Genomic DNA, 20,275 nt, shown 5'->3' with positions numbered 1-20,275 from the left:
CTGTGTTCACACAATGAGTGGGGTAGTGTAAGAGCCATAACTTTTGTCATTGAAGAATTATCATAGAATCCCTGCAGTGCCGACGGAGACCATTTGGCTCATCGAGTCTGCACTGACTCTTACCCAGGCCCTAACCCTGTAATTCCACGTATTTACCCTGCTAATTACCCTAACCTACACTTCTTTGGACACTGAGGGGCTATTTAGCATGGCCAATCCACCTGCATATCTTTGGACTGTGAGAGGAAACCGGAGCACCCGGAGGAATCCCACAGAGACAAGGGGAGAATGTGCAAACTCCACACGGACAGTCACCCAAGGCTGGAAGTGAACCCGGGTCCCTGGCACTGTGAGGCAGCAGTGCTAACCACTGGGCCACCGTGCCGCCTGATAGGAGGGAACAGAAGACAGAGATCCTGGCATCACAGGAAAAGCAACTCATAAGTTGCACGAGTACTCAGGATTTAACTAACATGCTAAATGATAGTGATGCCAGTGTACAGAGCAGTGTGATGTGGGTTAATCTTCAGCTCTGTTAAGTTGTTGTGTTCAACTGGGTTACTGTGGCAGAGTAAAGATTGGATACATATTCCACAGGAAAACCGGAGAAAACATGGGAACATCATCACTGAACCGAATTCAAGAAGGAATTAGGTATAGCTTTTGGGGCTAAAGGGAACACGGGACATGGGGGGAAGGCGGGATCGGGGATAGAATCCAAAGAATCTTAGAATCCCTATAGTGCAGGAGGCAATTCTGTCCCATCAAATTACACGGAAACACTATTGTAGTGTACAACAACAACTACAATGCCAAGAGAAAAACAAAAAGAAAAGACTACTGCACCAACTCTCTGACAGGGTATCTTACGCAGGCCCTTTCTCCCGCCCTAGCCCTGTAACCCAACACATTTACCATCCGTCTAACCTAGACATCTTGGGACACTAAGGGGCAATTTAGTATGGCCAATCTAGCTAACTTGCACATCATTGGACTGTGGGAGGAAACCGGAGCACCCGGAGGAAACCCACGCAGACATGGGGAGAATGTGCAAACTCCACACAGACAGTGACCCGAGGCCAGAACCCGGGCCCCTAGCGTTCTGAGGCAGCAGTGCTAACACTGTGTCACCGTGCCACCATGATCATAATGAATGGCGGAGTAGGCTCGATGGGCCAAATGGCCTGCATCTGCTTCTGTTTCCTATGTATGTTTCTAAGTATGATCCCCACATGTACTTTGCAGCACCCAGTTTGACAGCAACAGCATCCTCAGGAGAATCTGCCAGCTATCAAATTGCTATTTTTTAAGTGCATGTTGCAGGCTGCCCAATCTTTAGATACAGCAAACAGGCAGCTAGCTCTGATGAAAGGTCATCCAGGCTCGAAGCATTAGCTCTATTCTATCTCCGCAGATGCTTTCAGATCTGCTGGGATTTTCCAGCATTTCCTGTCTTTGAGCCTAAACCTATGGTTGGCTCCCAAACCTGTCACTGGCTAATACCCACGTACCTGTGTTTGTCAGCAGAGATCTCTCAATAGATATTAGCACTGAGAACCGTAACTAATTCCAGTCCGTCTCTAACAAGGGTTGTAAGGTCAGTGGGTGAATTACTGCAAATTAGAAAATGTGTTTCCTTCCGGGAAGGACTCAAATAACCAGCTCAAAGAATCACATAGTATTAACAACAAGGAAACAGAAAATCATGTTGACACTCATTGGGGGAAATCTTACTAATAAAATTCTAAGTGCCGAATGAACCTGAAAACAGGAGAGAATTGCGCCCATTTTTTGGGCGAGCTCCCGGACGCAATTGTATGGCACGTAGAGAATAACAAAAGAGGCAAACTGTGATTCTCAGCAGTAGGGGGAGTGGGAGGAGCCTATTCACGCCAGGTAGCCGGCTGCTGAGCTGTAGGGGCGCCATTGCGCAGGCGTCCAGATCTTCCAGTGCAATGTGTACAAGTATAGATCTGTCTATACGAGGCTGATTTTGCCAGCAGAACGGGGCCAACAAACTTCGCGAGAGCCGAGAAACTGGGCGCGCGCCTGAATTTTCATCACACGTCCGATCAACCGACGCGACGAGCCGATGTGATCGCCACCCCCGCCGACTTTTTAAGCTGTAAATGGGTGATGTACTGGAGAACTGGGAACATCTACACAACTACATGCCAGAGAGAGGGCAACAGACTGGAAAGGAGGGCTGAAAGCTGCAGTTTTAGGTGAATTGTGACTAATTAATGGGCTTCGTACGTATTTAGATTTTGCAAGAAATTTTAATTTGAGCAGAATGCTACTTGACAAATAGATTCATTTAAAAGTGTATTCTATTTCATGGTCTGAAAGTTCCTGCTCCATAATCAAATTTACATTTCATAAATAACTGTTTCAGATTTCGCTCAATGTTCTCCCCTTGCCCCAAAGAAATTCATTTGAAATATTACATTATAATGAGTATCATAAATCAAAAGTGGAAAGCTAGCGAATCAAACTGAATGTCTTGGCAAGTCTGCCCTCTGTAATGAAACTCTGCAAAGGTGCCTTTCGAATATCTTACTGTAATCAGTATACCCGTCACTAAACAGCACGGCTGGGAAAATCAACACCACTGCACACAAATCCCAAGGTGACAAAATCAGCTACATTGCTGGTTCTTAGTGGAAACTAGCAGATTATTAAGCCTCCAAATTGCACTGGTAATTCAGCTCCAACTGTCCTGTCCCTCACCACCAGGTTCAGTGTTTTCCCCTGCACTGACCAGCTAAATCAGAGAGTGATACAACATATGATTCATCAGCTAAAGTTTTAAAATATATAAAGTTTAAAAATGAAGTTCATTTATTAGTGTCACAAGTATTAACACTGCAAAGAAGTTACTGTGAAAATCCCCGAGTCGCCACACTCCGGTGCCTGTTCGGGTGCACTGAGGGAGAATTTAGCATGGCCAATGCACCCTAACCAGCACGTCTTTCACACTGTGGGAGGAAACCGGAGCACCCGGAGGAAACCCACGCAGACACGGGGAGAATGTGCAGACTCCACACAGACAGTGACCCAAGCCGGGAATTGAACCCTGGTGCTTGTGAGGTAGCAGTGCCAACCACCCTGCCAACCTGCTCTGGTTCATGATTGTCCGCCCAACCCACCCAATTGCAATATGGGCAGATAGATGGGCACAAAGAATCGAACAATGAAGCCTGCCTTGACTCCCGAGCATGTGGGCACCCCAACGTCAGAATGTGCGAACAATTGCGGCACATAATCGAAGGTTCGTTACATCACGTGGATCTCCAAGGCTGACAACAGGCGGAAGGTTTCTGCCCCACTTTTCCCTAAATTAAACGGAGGATGATTGGATTTTCTTTGGCGTCCTCCCAGGAGTCAGCAGCCCCTGGACAAACTCTTTCAGTTTACGAGCATCCATTTCCGAAAGCTGCGACTGCAGTGGGCAGCCTTAATTACTGGGAGTTGGAAGTCAGGCATAATGGATGGAAAATTTGGGGAAATGCATGGTCAAAATCGCAAGATCCACTCCCAGCACGTGCCACTACATAAGCTTCGCGTTCAATTGTTTATACTAAGCACCTGTAGCCAGATTTCTGCTGATTGCTGGACCTGCCTCAAAATAGAGTGGCACAACTGCAACACAAAGTTGGATTCATATGGCACACTTAATGATAAGTTTCTGATAAGTTTATTTATTTATTAGTCACAAGTCGGCTTACATTAACACTGCAATGTTACCTTGCAAGAGCCAAAAAAGATTTGATGAGGGAGCCATTATAATGAGTTTAGCAATGGAAAATGAATCAATTACAAGGAAAATCACTCCATCAGCAAAAATGGCAACTGAAATACTGTGATATATGTCAAGTATCTGACATATATCCTTGGCCTGAGTCTCAAATAGTTGGACACTTTTCCAGTTATGTAGCAAGAATGCTTAAGCTAAATTTTGAACGATGGTTTTTAGAAGTTATATAAACTTTAGCTTTTAAGCATGAAGACATGCTGGAATTCAATTCTAAATCATTGAGCGCACTTGCGCTGCTCTTGAATACAGAGACAACCTTTTACCCACTATGAGTGCATATTTTCACCTCTGAACCATCGCCTGACTTCACCCCTGACACATCTAATCTGATGAAACCCACACTCTTTGTTACGTTCGAGTTCCACTGTTTTAATGCACCCCTGGCCAATCTCCAACATCCCACTCACTGTAAACTTGAGCCCATCCTAAACTCTGCTCCCGTGCTTTAACTCGCCAAGGCGGTGGCGTAGTGGCATTGTCATTGGACTAGTGACCCAGGGTAATGCTCTGGGGACCCGGGTTTTCATTACTGTGAAAATCCCCTAGTTGCCACACTCTGGCGCCTGTTCGGGTACACTGACGGAGAATTTAGCATGGCCAATGCATCTAACCAGCACGCTTTCAGACTGTGGGAGGAAACCGGAGCACCCGGAGGAAACTCACGCAGACACGAGGAGAACATGCAAACCCCGCACAGATAATGATCCAAACTGGAAATCGAACCTGGGTCCCTGGCACTGTGAGGCAGCAGTGTTAACCACTGTGCCACATCTTGGCTGTAATATGTAATAAATGTAATAAAGGCTTGAATTCTCTGACCTCGTTGATGGCTGGGATTCTCCGGTCCCGCTGCAGTGAAAGGAGATTTGTCTGAGCACCAAATTCTCCGTTCCCGCTGGCAGCGGTAGCGGGGCATGTGAGACCGGAGAATTCTGGACAAAAGATGCCTCACAGGGGCATTACAAAATTAAACCTAACATCAAGCCACGTAAAGATGTATTACAGTGTGCAACCAAAAATCTGGTCAAAGTGGGAGGTTTTAAGGAGTGCTGTGAAGAAGGAAAGGGATGTTGATGGGCAGAGAGGGAAATCCAGAATTTAGCATCCAGGCTAACTGAAGGCACAGCCACCAGTGGTGGAGCAGCTAAAATCAGGGAAGTTCAAGAGGCCTGGCCTGGAGGAGCGCTGGATTACCCGGAGGGATGTGGGACTGGAGGGGATTACAGAATTAAGGAGGGGATAAAGCTTGACTTGAGAACAAGGACAATAATTTTAAAACCGAGGCATTGCTTGACTGGTAGCTAATGTTGGTCAGATAGCACAGAGTGATGGATAACGGGGACTTGGTTCTTTCTCATTTGTTCATGGGATGTGGGCGTCGCTGGCTGGGCCAACATTTACTGCCCATCCTTGAGGACATTTAAGAGTCAACCACATTGCTGTGGATCTGGAGTCACATGTAGGCCGGACCAGGTAAGGATGGCAGATTTCCTCCCCTAAAGGACATTAGCGAACCCAGGTGGGTTTTTATGACAATTGACAATGGTTTCATGGTCATCATTAGACTTTTAATTCCAGATTTTAGTTGAATTCAAATTTCACCGTTAGAAGTCTCACAACACCTGGTTAAAGTCCAACAGGTTTATTTGGAATCACGAGCTTTCAGCGCTACTCCTTCACCTGATGAAGGGACAGCGCTCTGAAAGCTCATGCTTCCAAATAAACCTGTTGAACTTTAACCTGGTGTTGTGAGACTTCTTACTGTGCCCACCCCAGTCCAACGCCGGGATCTCCACATCAAATTTCACCATCTGCCAAGGTGGGATTCGAACCCGGGTCCCCAGAGCATTACCCTGGGTCACTAGTCCAATGACAATGCCACTAGGCCACTGCCTCAGTGAGTTAAAGCACGGGAGTAGAGTTTAGGATGGGCTCAAGTTTACAGTGAGTGGGATGTTGGCGATTGGCCAGGGGTGCATTAAAACAGTGGAACTTGAACGTAAGAAAGAATGTGGGTTTCATCAGATTAGATGAGTCGGGGTGAAGTCAGGCGATGGTTCAGAGGTGAAAATACGCACTCATAGTGGGTAAAAGGTTGTCTCTGTATTCAAGAGCAGCGCAAGTGCGGTCAATGATTTAGAATTGAATTCCAGCATGTCTTCATGCTTAAAAGCTAAAGTTTATATAACTTCTAAAAACCATCGTTCAGAATTTAGCTTAAGCATTTTTGCTACACAATTGGAATAGTGCCCAACTATTTGAGACTCAGGCCAATGATATATGTCAGATACTTGACATTGTCACAGTATTTCAGTTGCCATTTTCGCTGATGGAGTGATTTTCCTTGTAATTGATTCATTTTCCATTGCTAAGCTCATTATAATGGCTCCCTCATCAAATCTTTTTTGGCTCTTGCAAGGTAACATCATTACAGAGCAAAAATCAATGGTAAACTTCTAAAATTACCTGCTTGAATTCAAACTTGAAAATGCAGTATTTCAAGCTGGAATTTTCTTTTGCGAGAGTCACAAATATCTCTCCCGCAAACAACGGTCGGCTCGCTGGCACAGTGGTTCGCACTGCTACCTCACAGCGCCAGGGACCCGGGTTGAATCCCAGCCTTGGGTGACTGTCTGTGTGGAGTTTGCACATTCTCCCCGTGTCTGCGTGGGTTTCCTCCGGGTGCTCTGGTTTCCTCTCACAGTCCAAAGATGTGTGGGTTAGGTGGATTGGCCATGCTAAATTGTCCCTTAGTGTCCAAAGATGCATAGGTTAGGGGAATTGGCAGGGTAAATATGTGAGCTTAAGGGACTACGACCTGGGTATGATGCTCTGTCAGAAAGTCAGTGAAGATTTGATGGGCCAAATGCCTCCCTCTGCACTGTAGGATTCTATGATTCTATGGTCACACTTGAAACTGATTCTGCATAGGTTGGAGGTGGTTTAAAATCTCTTGAGTCATTTAAGAAATGGTTGGCTGGTCTGAGGTGAGAGGAAAGAAAATATCTTCACAGAATCCATAGAATCCTACAGTGCAGAAGGAGGCCATTTGGCCCATCAAGTCTGCACCGACCACAGTCCCAACCAGGCCCTATCGTCATAACCCCACGCCTTTACCCTACCTAGTCCCCCTGACACTAAGGGGCAATTTAGAATGGCCAATCTACGTAATCCACACAACTTTGGACTGTGGGAGGAAACCGGAGCACCCGGAGGAAACTCACGCAGACACGGGGGACAAAGTGCAAACTCCACACAGACAGTGACCCAAGCCGGGAATCGAACCAGGGTCCCTGGCACTGTGAGGCAGCAGTGCTAACCACTGTGCCACCCTATGTGATAGGTAAGCAAGGACAGGCCAAGTAGCCTCCCTCAGCTGTATAAATCTTGTGACTGCACGTCCCTTCAACAGGCACCTTTCCTTAACTAAGTTTCACCGCTGCCCAACATTATTCACCACTGGCTGGTTTTTGGAATTTTCTTTGGAATGATCCAACTGTGCAGTGTAATGTTATCAACCCAGGTGATGTAATATAGCTGTTTTAAGTCCCTAATGTGTGGTACATTGACAGACAGTGGGCAACTGAACTGTGTCAGGCCTGGTCCAAGTGTTCCTTTATTATTTCTTCCAAATGTGTATTTTCTCTTCAATCTAAATTGGTTTCATTGAAAAGTTTTGCCAACGTACACATTGTCAGTTTTTCCTTCTCATCTCTCAACCACTTTTTGCTGTCAAACTTAAACTCTCTCGCAACTGCTGCTCTTTCCTATCAATACATCTCCCATCGGATCCCAACCTCAGACATCGAGAATTCCCAGATAACAAAAGGCGTGGCTTCAGAAATAGCTTAAAAGCATTGAAAGCACACTCAGAACTATTTGAAGTTGGTAGCTTAAGCTTTCCAATGGAGATTCAAAGGCATTCGGGCCCTTTAATCTCTGCTTGAAGGTTTAGGCCTTCAAGCATGAGACTGAGGGTCGGGATCCCTAGAGAATCATAGAATCCCTACAATGTGGAAGGAGACCCATCGAGCCTGCAATGACAACAATCCCACCCAGACCCTACCCCCATAACCGCATGTATTTACACTTCTAATCCCCCTGACATTTAGGGTCAATTTAGCATGGCCAATCAACCTAACCCACACATCCTCTGACTGTGGGAGGAAACCGGAGCACCTGGAGGAAACCCACGCAGACACGGAGAGAATGTGCAAACTCCACACAAACAATCAACCAAAGCTGGAATTGAACCTGGGTCCTTGGCGCTGTGAGGCAGCACTGCTAACCACTGTGATACTCTGCTGTTCAATCCAGAACAGGCTAGATTCTGGTCATAGAGAGCAGATCTCTGGGGGTGAGCCGAGTGAGAAAGCTCAGGTGGTTAGGGGCTGTAAAAGACTGGGCCTTGTGATTGGGGACTCCACAATTAAGGGGACAGATAGGAGGGTCGGAACTAAAGGTAGGGACTCAGGGTTGGTGTGTTGCCTACCAGGGGCTGGGGTCCGGGATGTGTCTGACAGGGTATTCAGGACTCTTAGGGGGGAGGGAGATAAACCACAAGTTATTGTACATGTGGGGACACACGACATAGGGAGGATAGGGGAAGGGGATATTAGGCAGGGATTTATGGAGTTGGGGTGGAAACTAAAGGCCAAGACTGACAGAGTGGTTATCTCTGGACTCTTGCCTGTACCACGGGATAGTTTAGAGAGGAATAGGGAGAGGGAAGGTTTGAATTCATGGCTGAGGGGATGGTGCAGGAGGGAGGGGTTCAGGTACTTAAGCAATTGGGGCTCGTACTGGGGAAGGTGTGACCTCTATGAGAAGGATGGTCTACACCTTAATCAGAAGGGGACCAATATCCTGGGGGGTAAATTTGCTAAGGCCATGCAGGGAGGTTTAAACTGATTCGGGGGGGGGGAGGGATCCTGAGTAGTGGGGCTGAAAGTGAGGGATGCATGGATGGGGACTGCAATGCACGGCATTGCAGAGGTGGGGTGGAGCAGGGTTTGAAATGTGTATACTTCAATGCCAGGAGTATTCGCAATAAAGTGGGTGAACTTGCAGCGTGGATCAGTACCTGGGACTTCGATGTTGTGGCTATTTCAGAGACATGGATAGAGCAGGGGCAGGAATGGATGCTGCAGGTCCCGGGGTTCAAATGTTTTAGTCGAAGTAGGGAAGGAGGTAGAAGAGGGGGAGGGGTAGCATTATTGGTCAGAGATTGTATCACAGTGTCAGAGAGGAGGTTTGATGAGGACTTATCTGTTGAGGTAGTATGGGCGGAGATTAGAAATAGGAGAGGAGAGGTCACCCTGTTGGGAGTCTTTTATAGACCTCCTAAAAGTTCTAGAGAGGTTGAGGAAAGGATTGCGGAGTCAATCCTGCTTAGGAGTGATAGTAATAGGGCAATTGTTATGGGGGATTTTAACTTGACTAATATTGACTGGAATTGTTATAGCTCTAGCTCGTTAGAGGGGTCAGTTTTTGTTCAAAGCGTGCAGGAAGGTTTTTTGACTCAGTATGTAGACAGGCCAACTAGAGGTGAGGCTATATTGGATCTGGTGCTGGGAAATGAGCCAGACCAGGTGCTAGACTTGGAAGTTGGTGTGCATTTTGGTGATAGTGACCACAATTCGGTTACGTTCACCTTAGTGATGGAAAGGGATAGGCATGAACCTCGGGCCAGTGGTTTTAGCTGGGGGAAGGGTAATTATGAGGCTATTAGGAGAGAATTAGGAAACATAGGTTGGACTAGGAGATTACAGGGACTGGGAACGTCCGACATGTGGAGTTTTTTCAAGGAGCAGCTACTGCGAGTCTGTGATAGGTATGTCCCTGTCAGGCAAGGAGGAATTGGTAGGGCTAGGGAACCGTGGTGCACCAAAAAAGTTTCTTTGTTGGTTAAAAAGAAAAAGGAGGCTTATGTTCGGATGAGACGTGAGCACTCGGGTAGTGCACTAGAAAGCTTTAGATTGGCTAAGAGGGAGTTGAAGAGCGAGCTTAGAAGGGCTAAAAGGGGACATGAGAAGACTTTGGCGGATAGGGTTAAAGAGAATCCTAAGGCGTTCTATAGGTATGTCAAGAACAGAAGGTTGGTTAGGGCAAGTTTAGGGCCAGTTATAGATGGCAGAGGGAAGTTATGTGTGGAACCGGAGGAGATTGGTGAAGCATTGAACCAATATTTCTCTTCGGTGTTCACGCAAGGGGACATGAATATAGCTGAGGAGGACACTGGGTTGCAAGGGAGTAGAATAGACAGTATTACAGTTGATAAGGAGGATGTGCAGGATATTCTGGAGGGTCTGAAAATAGATAAATCCCCTGGTCCGGATGGGATTTATCCAAGGATTCTCTGGGAGGCAAGAGAAGTGATTGCAGAGCCTCTGGCTCTGATCTTCAGGTCGTCGTTGGCCTCTGGTATAGTACCAGAAGATTGGAGGTTAGCGAATGTTGTCCCATTGTTTAAGAAGGGGAACAGAGACTTCCCCGGGAATTATAGACCGGTGAGTCTCACTTCTGTTGTCGGCAAGATGTTGGAAAAAATTATAAGGGATAGGATTTATAGTTATTTGGAGAGTAATGAATTGATAGGTGATAGTCAGCATGGTTTTGTGGCAGGTAGGTCGTGCCTTACTAACCTTATTGAGTTTTTTGAGAAAGTGACCAAGGAGGTGGATGGGGGCAGGGCAGTGGACGTGGTATATATGGATTTTAGTAAGGCGTTTGATAAGGTTCACCATGGTAGGCTTCTGCAGAAAATGCAGATGTATGGGATTGGGGGTGATCTAGGAAATTGGATCAGGAATTGGCTAGCGGATAGGAAACAGAGGGTGGTGGTTGATAGTAAATATTCATCATGGAGTGCGGTTACAAGTGGTGTACCTCAGGGATCTGTTTTGGGGCCACTGCTGTTTGTAATATTTATTAATGATCTGGATGAGGGTATAGTTGGGTGGATTAGCAAATTTGCTGATGACACCAAAGTCGGTGGTGTGGTAGACAGTGAGGAAGGGTGTCGTAGTTTGCAGGAAGACTTAGACAGGTTGCAAAGTTGGGCCGAGAGGTGGCGGATGGAGTTTAATGCGGAGAAGTGTGAGGTAATTCACTTTGGTAGGAATAACAGATGTGTTGAGTATAGGGCTAACGGGAGGACTTTGAATAGTGTGGAGGAGCAGAGGGATCTAGGTGTATGTGTGCATAGATCCCTGAAAGTTGGGAATCAAGTAGATAAGGTTGTTAAGAAGGCATATGGTGTCTTGGCGTTTATTGGTAGGGGGATTGAATTTAGGAGTCGTAGCGTTATGTTGCAACTGTACACAACTCTGGTGCGGCCGCACTTGGAGTACTGTGTGCAGTTCTGGTCCCCACATTACAGGAAGGATGTGGAGGCTTTGGAGAGGGTGCAGAGGAGGTTTACCAGGATGTTGCCTGGTATGGAGGGGAGATCCTATGAGGAGAGGCTGAGGGATTTGGGATTGTTTTCGCTGGAAAGGCGGCGGCTAAGAGGGGATCTTATTGAAACATATAAGATGATTAGAGGTTTAGATAGGGTGGATAGTGATAGCCTTTTTCCTCTGATGGAGAAATCCAGCACGAGGGGGCATGGCTTTAAATTGAGGGGGGGTAGTTATAGAACCGATGTCAGGGGTAGGTTCTTTACCCAGAGGGTGGTGAGGGATTGGAATGCCCTGCCAGCATCAGTAGTAAATGCGCCTAGTTTGGGGGCGTTTAAGAGATCCGTAGATAGGTTCATGGACGAAAAGAAATTGGTTTAGGTTGGAGGGTCACAGTTTTTTTTTTAACTGGTCGGTGCAACATCGTGGGCCGAAGGGCCTGTTCTGCGCTGTAATGTTCTATGTTCTATGTTCTAAGCCAGACAAGAAGGATGTAGTATTGGAGAAGTAGTATTGGTGGGGGAGGGGATTTGTTCGGATCTATTGAATAATACAAGAGGCACTGGGGGAATACTTCTGAAGAAATCCTGTCCACGCCACCAATACTGGCCCCCACCTCCAACCAATTCAAATATTCAGAATTTTACAATTCCTAAACTCTTTCCAACTGCCTCTCATAATTTCCTCTCTTTACGAAGTACCAATGTAGGGGGGCTACTGGCTGACCTCCTCTTGATAAAAATTCTACCGTGCTTCTGGCAGCAGAACACAATAAAACCGCTCCCCTGCTGCTCTAATACAATAAGAAGTTTAACAACACCAGGTTAAAGTCCAACAGGTATATTTGGTAGCAAAAGCCACACAAGCTTTCCGAGCTCCAAGCCCCTTCTTCAGGTGAGTGAAGAAGGGGCTGAAGAAGGGGCTTGAAGCTCCGAAAGCTTGTGTGGCTTTCGCTACCAAATAAACCTGTTGGACTTTAACCTGGTGTTGTTAAACTTCTTACTGTGTTTACCCCAGTCCAACGCCGGCATCTCCACATCATGGCTCTAATACAATACAGCGCCCACCTTTCCACTTATCCTACACACAAAGACCTGGTGCTGTAGGGCGGCACGGTAGCACAGTGGTTAGCACTGCTGCTTCACAGCTCCAGGGTCCTGGGTTCGATTCCCGGCTCGGGTCACTGTCTGTGTGGAGTTTGCACATTCTCCTTGTGTCTGCGTGGGTTTCCTCCGGGTGCTCCGGTTTCCTCCCACAGTCCAAAGATGTGCAGGTTAGGTTGATTGGCCAGGTTAAAAATTGCCCCTTAGAGTCCTGAGATGCATAGGTTAGAGGGATTAGTGGGTAAATATGTGGGGGTAGGGCCTGGGTGGGATTGTGGTCGGTGCAGACTCGATGGGCCGAATGGCCTCCTTCTGCACTGTAGGGCTTCTATGATTTCTATGATTATATCCACTCACCCCTGCTACTCCCAGTGTCAACTGTGACTCAGTTAGCAGCACCTTTGCCTCTGAAGCACAAAGTTGTGAGTTCAGGTCCCACTCTAGAACCTGAGCACAAAAATCAAGGCTTGCAATCTGAGGGAGTGCTGCATTGTCGAAGGATGAGGCACCACAGTGGTTAGCACTGCTGCCTCACAGGGCCAGGAACCCAGGTTCCATTTCGGCCTTCGGTGACTGGCTGTGTGGAGTCTGCACATTCTCCCCGCGACTGCGTGGGTTTCCTCCAGGTGCTCCGCTTTCCTTCCACAGTCCATTAATTGGCCATGCTAAATTGCCCCTTAGTGTCAGAGGACTAGCAGTGTAATATGTGAGGTAACAAGTATAGGGCCTGGGTGGGATTGTTGTTGTTGCAGGCTTGATGGGTTGAATGGCCTCCTTCTGCACTGTAGGAAGTTCCATGAGATATTAAACAGCCCCACCCAATTCTTTAAGGTCAACGTCAAAGAACCATGGGATTATCCCTGGTGTCCGTCCAATGCTTCTCACGGTGGCGCAGTGGTTAGCATTGCTACCTCTCAGCACCAGGGATCCAGGTTCGATTCCCATTTTGGGTCACTGTCTGTGTGGAGTTTGCACATTGTTCCTGAGTCCGCTTGAGTTTCCTCCGGGTGCTCCGGTTTCCTCCCACACTCCAAAGATGTACAGGTCAGGCACAATGGCCATGCTAAATTCTCCCTTAGTTACCCAAACAGGTGCCGAAGTGTGGCGACTAGGGGATTTTCACATTAACTCCATTACAGTGTGAATGTAAGCCTGCTTGTGACTAATAAATAAACTTTATGTTAATACTTATCCTTTAATTAGCGCCACAAAAACACATGGGGTGGAATTTTCCCATCCCGCTCGCCAAGGAAATCATAGCAGGCGGAACATGGACCATGCAAAGGTCCATTGGCCTTGGGAGGAATTTTCTGGCCGAAAAATCCTGACCATGATCTAATCGTTATCACACTGCTGCCTGTGAACACTTGCTGTGTGTTTCTACATTATATCAGTAACTACACTTCAAAAGCATCTCAGTGGTTGTAAAGTTCTCTGAGAAGTCCTATGGTTGCGAAGGGTGCTATATAAATGCAAATCTGCTCTTTTCTTTCCTCCCACATCCTTCCATCCTTTCCAGCTTTCCAGTGCCAACATTCCTCTTCCCAAACCTTGGATATTGGTTCCTCTGACTCAGCTTTCTTGTACATTGCTCTCACCTTTTTGCCCCAGTACTGGCAACCATGCCTTTAGTTTCATGGAACCAATATTCTGGAAACTTCTTCCTGAATCCCGCTGTCTTTCAAGCTCCCTGTAATGAACCGATATTCCGGAAACTCCTTCTTGAATCCCGCTGTCTCTCCAGCTCCCTCTATGGATCTAATATTCAGGAAACCTCTTCCTGAATCCCGCTGTCTCTCCAGTTCCCTCCATGGAACTGATATTCTGGAAACTTCTTCCTGAGTCCCGCTGTCCCTCCGGCTCCCTGATTGGAACTGATATTCTGGAAACTTCTTCCTGAATCCTGCTGTCCCTCCAGCTCCCTCTGCTCCTTTGAACCTCCACCTCTTTGATCAAGCTTTGTCCAATCCTAACATCTTCTTCTTTGGATCAACAACCAACTTTTAAGTTCCACTGCTGTGAAGCACTTTTGGATATTTCTCTACCTTAAAATCTAATGACTTGTTTGCGACATTTAGCCCAATAAAGACATGCAAGAAATAGAGGCAAGTCTTAACGCATCTGGACATCACCTGGGAGCCCATTGCCAATTCCACCACCTCCACTTCCTGCCTCTCCCTCCTCAGGCATTATTCAGAGATCTCAGTTTATATGATAGATGAACTCATGCTTGCTATTCATTCCATACCTTAACCCGCACTCCCCCCACCTTGCAGCAGTAGCCATGCCCTAGCCTCGTACTGCTGCTCCTTGAGCTCCAGTCAGTCAGTCTCAGCTGTTCCCTCCCAGCAGTTCCCAGACCTTTGTTCCTTCGCCTATTAGAGGTGCCTCTGAAAGTGTGCCAGCCATTTTACAAAAATAAAAATCTTCAACCCATTTTCTCACCTCTTCTGGTTCAACAAGCTTGAACTCCATGCCTCGGCCCGTCCAAGCAATGAAGTTAGAGTTGGACGGATCATCCAGGAGTGCAACGAGGAACTGCCACAGCTGAAGGGAGCCCCGGCGTTGGTATAAAGGGCCCTCGCGATATGTACTGATTTCCTGTTTGATGTCGCCTGCCAAATGAAAACAAAGTATTAAATGCACCTCGCTGCTTGAAGCCACCAGGTAAAGTAACAGAACTGCACCATGAGCTGTAATGTATAAATGGTTTGCCTTTTCCATTGTGTACAGAGCTGGATCATGCATTTTATTTCATTGAGAAATCTAGGTAAAGGGCAAGGCTCATAAAAACAGGACAGACTGACGCTGAAAAGAACACGAGACAGTACAAGATAAATTATATAGCAGTGAATAATTGAGTTATAGCGGTTTACAGCAGGGAAACAGGCCCTTTGGCCCAACTTGTCCATGCCGCCCCTTTTTTAACCACTAAGCTAGTCCCAAATGCCCATGTTTGGTCCATATCCCTCTATATCCATTTTACCCATGTAACTATCTAAATGCTTTTTAAAAGACAAAATTGACACCAAGCTGGGTGGCTTTCTTATAAACCTTGGAGATTATAGGTGAGAAGAGACACAAAGTGATATAACATAGAACAGTACAGCACAGGAACAGGCCCTTTGACCCATGATGTTGTGCTGAACATGCGCCAAATTAAACTAATCCCTTCTGCTTGCCCTTGGTCGATATCCCTCCATTCCTTGCATATTCACGTGCTTATCTTAAAGCCCCTTAAACACCCCTATCCTATCTGCCTCCACTACCACCCCTGGCAGTGTGTTCCAGACATCTATCACTCTCTGTGTAAAAAAACTTGCCCCTCACATCTCCTTTGAACTTCCCCCCATCACCTTAAGTGCATACCCCCTTGTATTAGACATTTCAACTCTGGGAAATAGATTCGGACTGTCAACCTTATCAATGCCTCTCATAATTTACAGACTTCTATACATGGTGTAAACGGTTGCACAGTTTTGAACTCCCGGGAAAAAACGTTACAGCTGCCAGCCTTTCGTTCTGCCTGAGCAAGCAACTTAGGTCGGAGATGACAACAGCTGAAGGGGGTGAAAACCCAGAAAGGTTCTTCCCCAGCACTCGGTTGAAGAAAGATGTAATTCTTCGAAGACGGATTAATATTAGTGGTGGGTGAGCTAGATGCTACTGACGTAGGAATGGAAACAGACCTCTAGAGGTGATGGTAGGAGAGGAAAGGGAAGTCATCATCAAAGGTGCAGTAGTGGCATTGGAACATACAGCAAGGACAGTCCCACAGAGTTGGGTGGCATGGTGGCACAGTGGTTAGCACTGTTGCCTCACAGCGCCAGGGACCTGGGTTCAATTCTGGCCTTGGGTGACTGTCTATGTTGAGTTTGCACATTCCGCCTGTGTCTGCATGGGTTTCCTCCCACAGTCCAGAGGTGTGTGAGTTAGGTGGATTGGCCATGCTAAATTGCCCCTTCGTGTGAGGGGGATTATAAGGGTAAATATGTTATGGGATAGAGTTTGGGTGGGATTGTTGTCAGTGTAGGCTCGATGGGCCGAATGGCCTCCTTCTGCACTGTAGGGATTCTATGATAATAGGAGAGACATTGCAGGAGGATGGCATGGTGAAAGGTGTTAAAAGCTACAGCAAGGTCAAAGAGGACAAATGGGAATAATGCACCATGGTCTCAGTCATGGAAAAGTTAGGATACATGATTAGTCAACCAATAAGTGGTGCTTGGATTTTTTTAGCTTGTCAACTGTAAGGGGAAAGCAACACTGAAAGTGGTGGTGTCCCGATATTTGGAAGTCCAGGGAAAATATAGATTTGAGTAAGAGAAGGTGAGATGAGTCATGATTCCAACATTGGCCAGAATTTTACTGGCCCGCCTGCCATGGAAATCGGAGTGGGGGAAGGGCGGAGGATGGGGAGGTCCACTGGGCAGGATTTTACAGTTTCGGGATGAGCGAGTCTGTAAAATTCCGCCCATTGTGAGGGCGCTGAAACAAGATCTGGAAGCTTAGGAAGAATCTACTCATCACTAAAATTAAATCACTTTCTAGCATCAAGCAACAGCTCGTGGGTAAGTAAATTATACATAAAATATTTTGATTTCAACCCTTTACCTCAATATCAAAGCCTCAGAAGCAAAGAAACAGACAAAAATCAGAGAACACATTGATGGGTCCAATCCAGTAAAATGACCAGCAGAAGTCTGTTGGAAGTAGGAGGCAAGAACTTCCCTCATAGTTCATGCAAAATGTTGTGTTGGGGTGAAAAGCAGAATATTACACAACACAATAGCTCTACTCGTGCTTCATTGTGAGGCTCCTGTGCTGGACTACACTCAGCAAATGGTAATAAACTCCATTCCCAGTAGTCAGGCTGAGCCACTGTTTCCAATGGAAAATCCACTTGAGTACATTCAAGGAAATGTGCCCAGCCAGGAATAACTAGGCACAGCTTGGTTTGTGAAAGAGCTGTATTAACAACTTTTACTTGGATCGCACACAAGTTTTAGACGTGAGGGTGCCAAGGTAAAAATGAACTTCCACAACTACCACTCTCTCCTCTCTTTTACTAAGGTTGGTTGTATGATGTAAAACGTAAAGGTACATTTATATCTGTCTCGTATCTTGTGTCTTCCCATCCCTTTTCACAGTACCATATGAACTAAAATATCCTGACAACTTGCGATTGATTTTAGAATGGGCAGGACACTTGTCAAATTGGGCCAGTTAAAGGTTTGATTGCATTGGCTGACTTGCATTGTTTGAACTGGATGAAATCACTACTCTAAGCCATTCATTCATTCCCACAAATGATACTTGGTGTTTCAGAGCTTGGTGTACACGTGGAACACTTTATGGCAGAGCCTTCTGGAGAAAATGGAAAATGCTTGTAATCTCTGCAATGCTTGTGGATGCGATGCGGGAATCCTACAATATCCCGCAAGTTTCCACACTCGTATTGTGTCTTTGCCCCACGGCAACATTGCATTTAAATTTGCTTGTCAGGGTTCCCTAGCTGGCCATTGTTTAGGATGTTACCCCTCGGACAAGGAGGGAAAATATCGACTTTGGGCATGATTTTCCGGTCCTGCTGATGTATACGGAGATTTGGATGGTTTGCCACAATCGGCAAGGGGGATTCCGCTACGAAAGGGGCAGAAAATCCTGACAATTGTTGATGTTTAACTTTACTCCGTCTTGTCCAGTCAGGGCTTGTAATCATTTCAAGTTACTCCTGAGATGATTTTGTTTGGTTTAGAGCTGGGAATTGTCCCACCTGAAAAGTTGAGTGCACATCATAGAATGATGCAGAAAGAGGCTACTCGGCCCATCGAGTCTGCACCGACTCTTACCTCGGCTTACCCCGTAACCCCGCGTATTTACCTCGTTAACCCCCCCTAACCTATATATCATGGGACACTCAGGGCAAAATCAGCATGGCCTATCAGCCTAACCCACTCGAGTCTTCAATCTCCACTCATTAGAATAATTATTCATTATTGAAGGTGCAAAGTTGATCAGTGCAGGGAGGACACACGTGGAGGTCATTTTCACTCCTGCCTTTAAATAGCAGTGGCGGAGATGATCATCTGCTGAGTTTTATTTACTTCCGTCAATTCGCTGGTCAAATGGTGAAGATAAAAATTCCCCCTCAAGAGGTGGGAAATGAGAATTGTGTGCCAAATAAATTTTAAAAAGACAATTGAGGGAAGAGTCCAGAATAGGAAGGAGGGGCAGCAGGGATCATAGGCACAAAAGGCACCTCAGCCGAATATCAGTCTTTGCCAGGCCTGAAGGAACAGATTCTAATGAAAGGAAAGGTCAGAGTCTTAGGATAAGGATAGCAAATTTAAAACAGAGTTGAGGAGAAACTACTTCTCCCAAAGGGTTGTGAATCTGTGGAATTCGCTACCCCAACGTGCATTGAATGCTGGGACAGTGAGTAAATTTAAGGAGGAGTTAGACAGATTTTTAATTGGTAATGGGTTGAAGGGTTATGGGGAGAAGGCAGGAAAATGGGGATGAGGAGCATATCAGCCATGATCAAATGGCGGAGCAGACTCGATGGGCTGAATGGCCTAATTCTGCTCCTATATCTTATGAATTTATGAAAGGAAATCCAGGTGCAGGCAAGAGCCTGCAGGCAAGTAACGGAGCACACGCAGCACATAACCCTTGTTTAATACAATTGATGCAGTGGTTGCACTCCCAGAAGTCAGAAAGAGTGTTTCCGATGGTGGGAAGTCCAGAACTAGGACTCATAATGTGAAGATAAGGGGTAAACCTTTTAGGACTGAGGTGAGGAAAAATTTCTTCACCCAGAGTGTGGTGAATGTATGGAATTCACGACCACAAAAAGTAGCTGAGGCCAAAACGTTGTGAGATTTGAAGAAGAAATTAGATATAGCTCTTGGGGGGTAAAGGGATCAAGAATGGCATGGTGGCAAAGTGGTTAGCATTGCTGCCTCACAGCACCAGGGACCTGGGTTCAATTCCGGCATTGGGTATCTGTGTGGAGTTTGCACGTTCTCCGTGTGTCTGCATGGGTTTCCTCCAGGTGCTCCAGTTTGCTCCCACCCTCTAAAGATGTGCTGTTAGATTGATTGGCCATGCTCAATTGTCCCTTAATGTCAGGGAGATTAGCAGGGTAAATACGTAGGGTTATGGGGATAGTGTCTGGGTGGGATTGTTGTTGGTGTAGGCTCAATGGGCGAAATGGCCTCCTGCTGCACTGTAGGGATTCTATGATATGAGGGGAAGGTGGGATCCAAATATTGAATTTGATGATCAGCCATGATTAAAATGAACGGTGGAGCAGGGTCGAAGGGTCTCCTCCTGCTTCTAATTTCTATACAAGTCAGCTTTACAACGCATCCACAAGGGGGTGTATCCACGTTTTACACCACTGTTGACTGTTAGTGCTCCTGTATGTTCCAGATCTGTGTTTGAAGGTTTTTGGAGTAGTCTTGTAGAAGATGGCACTCCTTTGTATCAGCTTTCCTGCTGGCACAGATCCTGACAAGACCAGCCCCCAGGATCCTCTCAGGCAATAATGCCACAGTCTGACAACAAATGTGTGCCAAATCGGCTAATCCTGGTTCTTGATGACTCTGGCATGCCTTCTGCCTCTCCATAGCTCTATATAGTCTAAATATATAGGGTTCTGACGAACCACCCAGCAAAACAAAGTGTTGGGCATGCATACACAGCTCATGGTGATACCATCGAGGTTTGCTTGTGCAGTTTCTTTTGGGAAGACGTGCTTCCGTCAGCACAGCTTTTGCCAACCTAAACCGTTTCCCCTCGCTCTGTAGGTGAGGGAGCATGGCTGCTGGCAGGAGGTCCAAGCAACAGCACTCAGGCAGCCTGGCCAGCTTAGCATTTCTCCACTGGCCACCCCCCTCTGCCAAACACACCATTATTGGCAAATCTCGCTACGCCAGTTGATTGGATGG

General features: G+C 46.5%; 1 protein-coding gene across 3 annotated transcripts in view; it reads right to left on the bottom strand.

The window, feature by feature from the left end:
- The window catches only part of etv4 (ETS variant transcription factor 4), a 131,907-nt gene that overhangs the window by 13,546 nt on the left and 98,086 nt on the right, over positions 1-20,275 (bottom strand). For all 3 annotated transcript variants that reach the window (XM_078223976.1, XM_078223978.1, XM_078223977.1), the window contains one exon: positions 14,766-14,935. In XM_078223976.1, coding sequence (XP_078080102.1) covers positions 14,766-14,935 — 170 coding nt within the window. The remainder of the gene's footprint in view (positions 1-14,765; positions 14,936-20,275) is intronic.

This window comes from Mustelus asterias, chromosome 11, assembly GCF_964213995.1.
Source record: "Mustelus asterias chromosome 11, sMusAst1.hap1.1, whole genome shotgun sequence".
Classification (NCBI taxonomy): Eukaryota; Metazoa; Chordata; class Chondrichthyes; order Carcharhiniformes; family Triakidae; genus Mustelus; species Mustelus asterias.
Note: the sequence above shows the minus strand (reverse complement) of the source record. Positions and strands in the feature narration are given on the sequence as shown.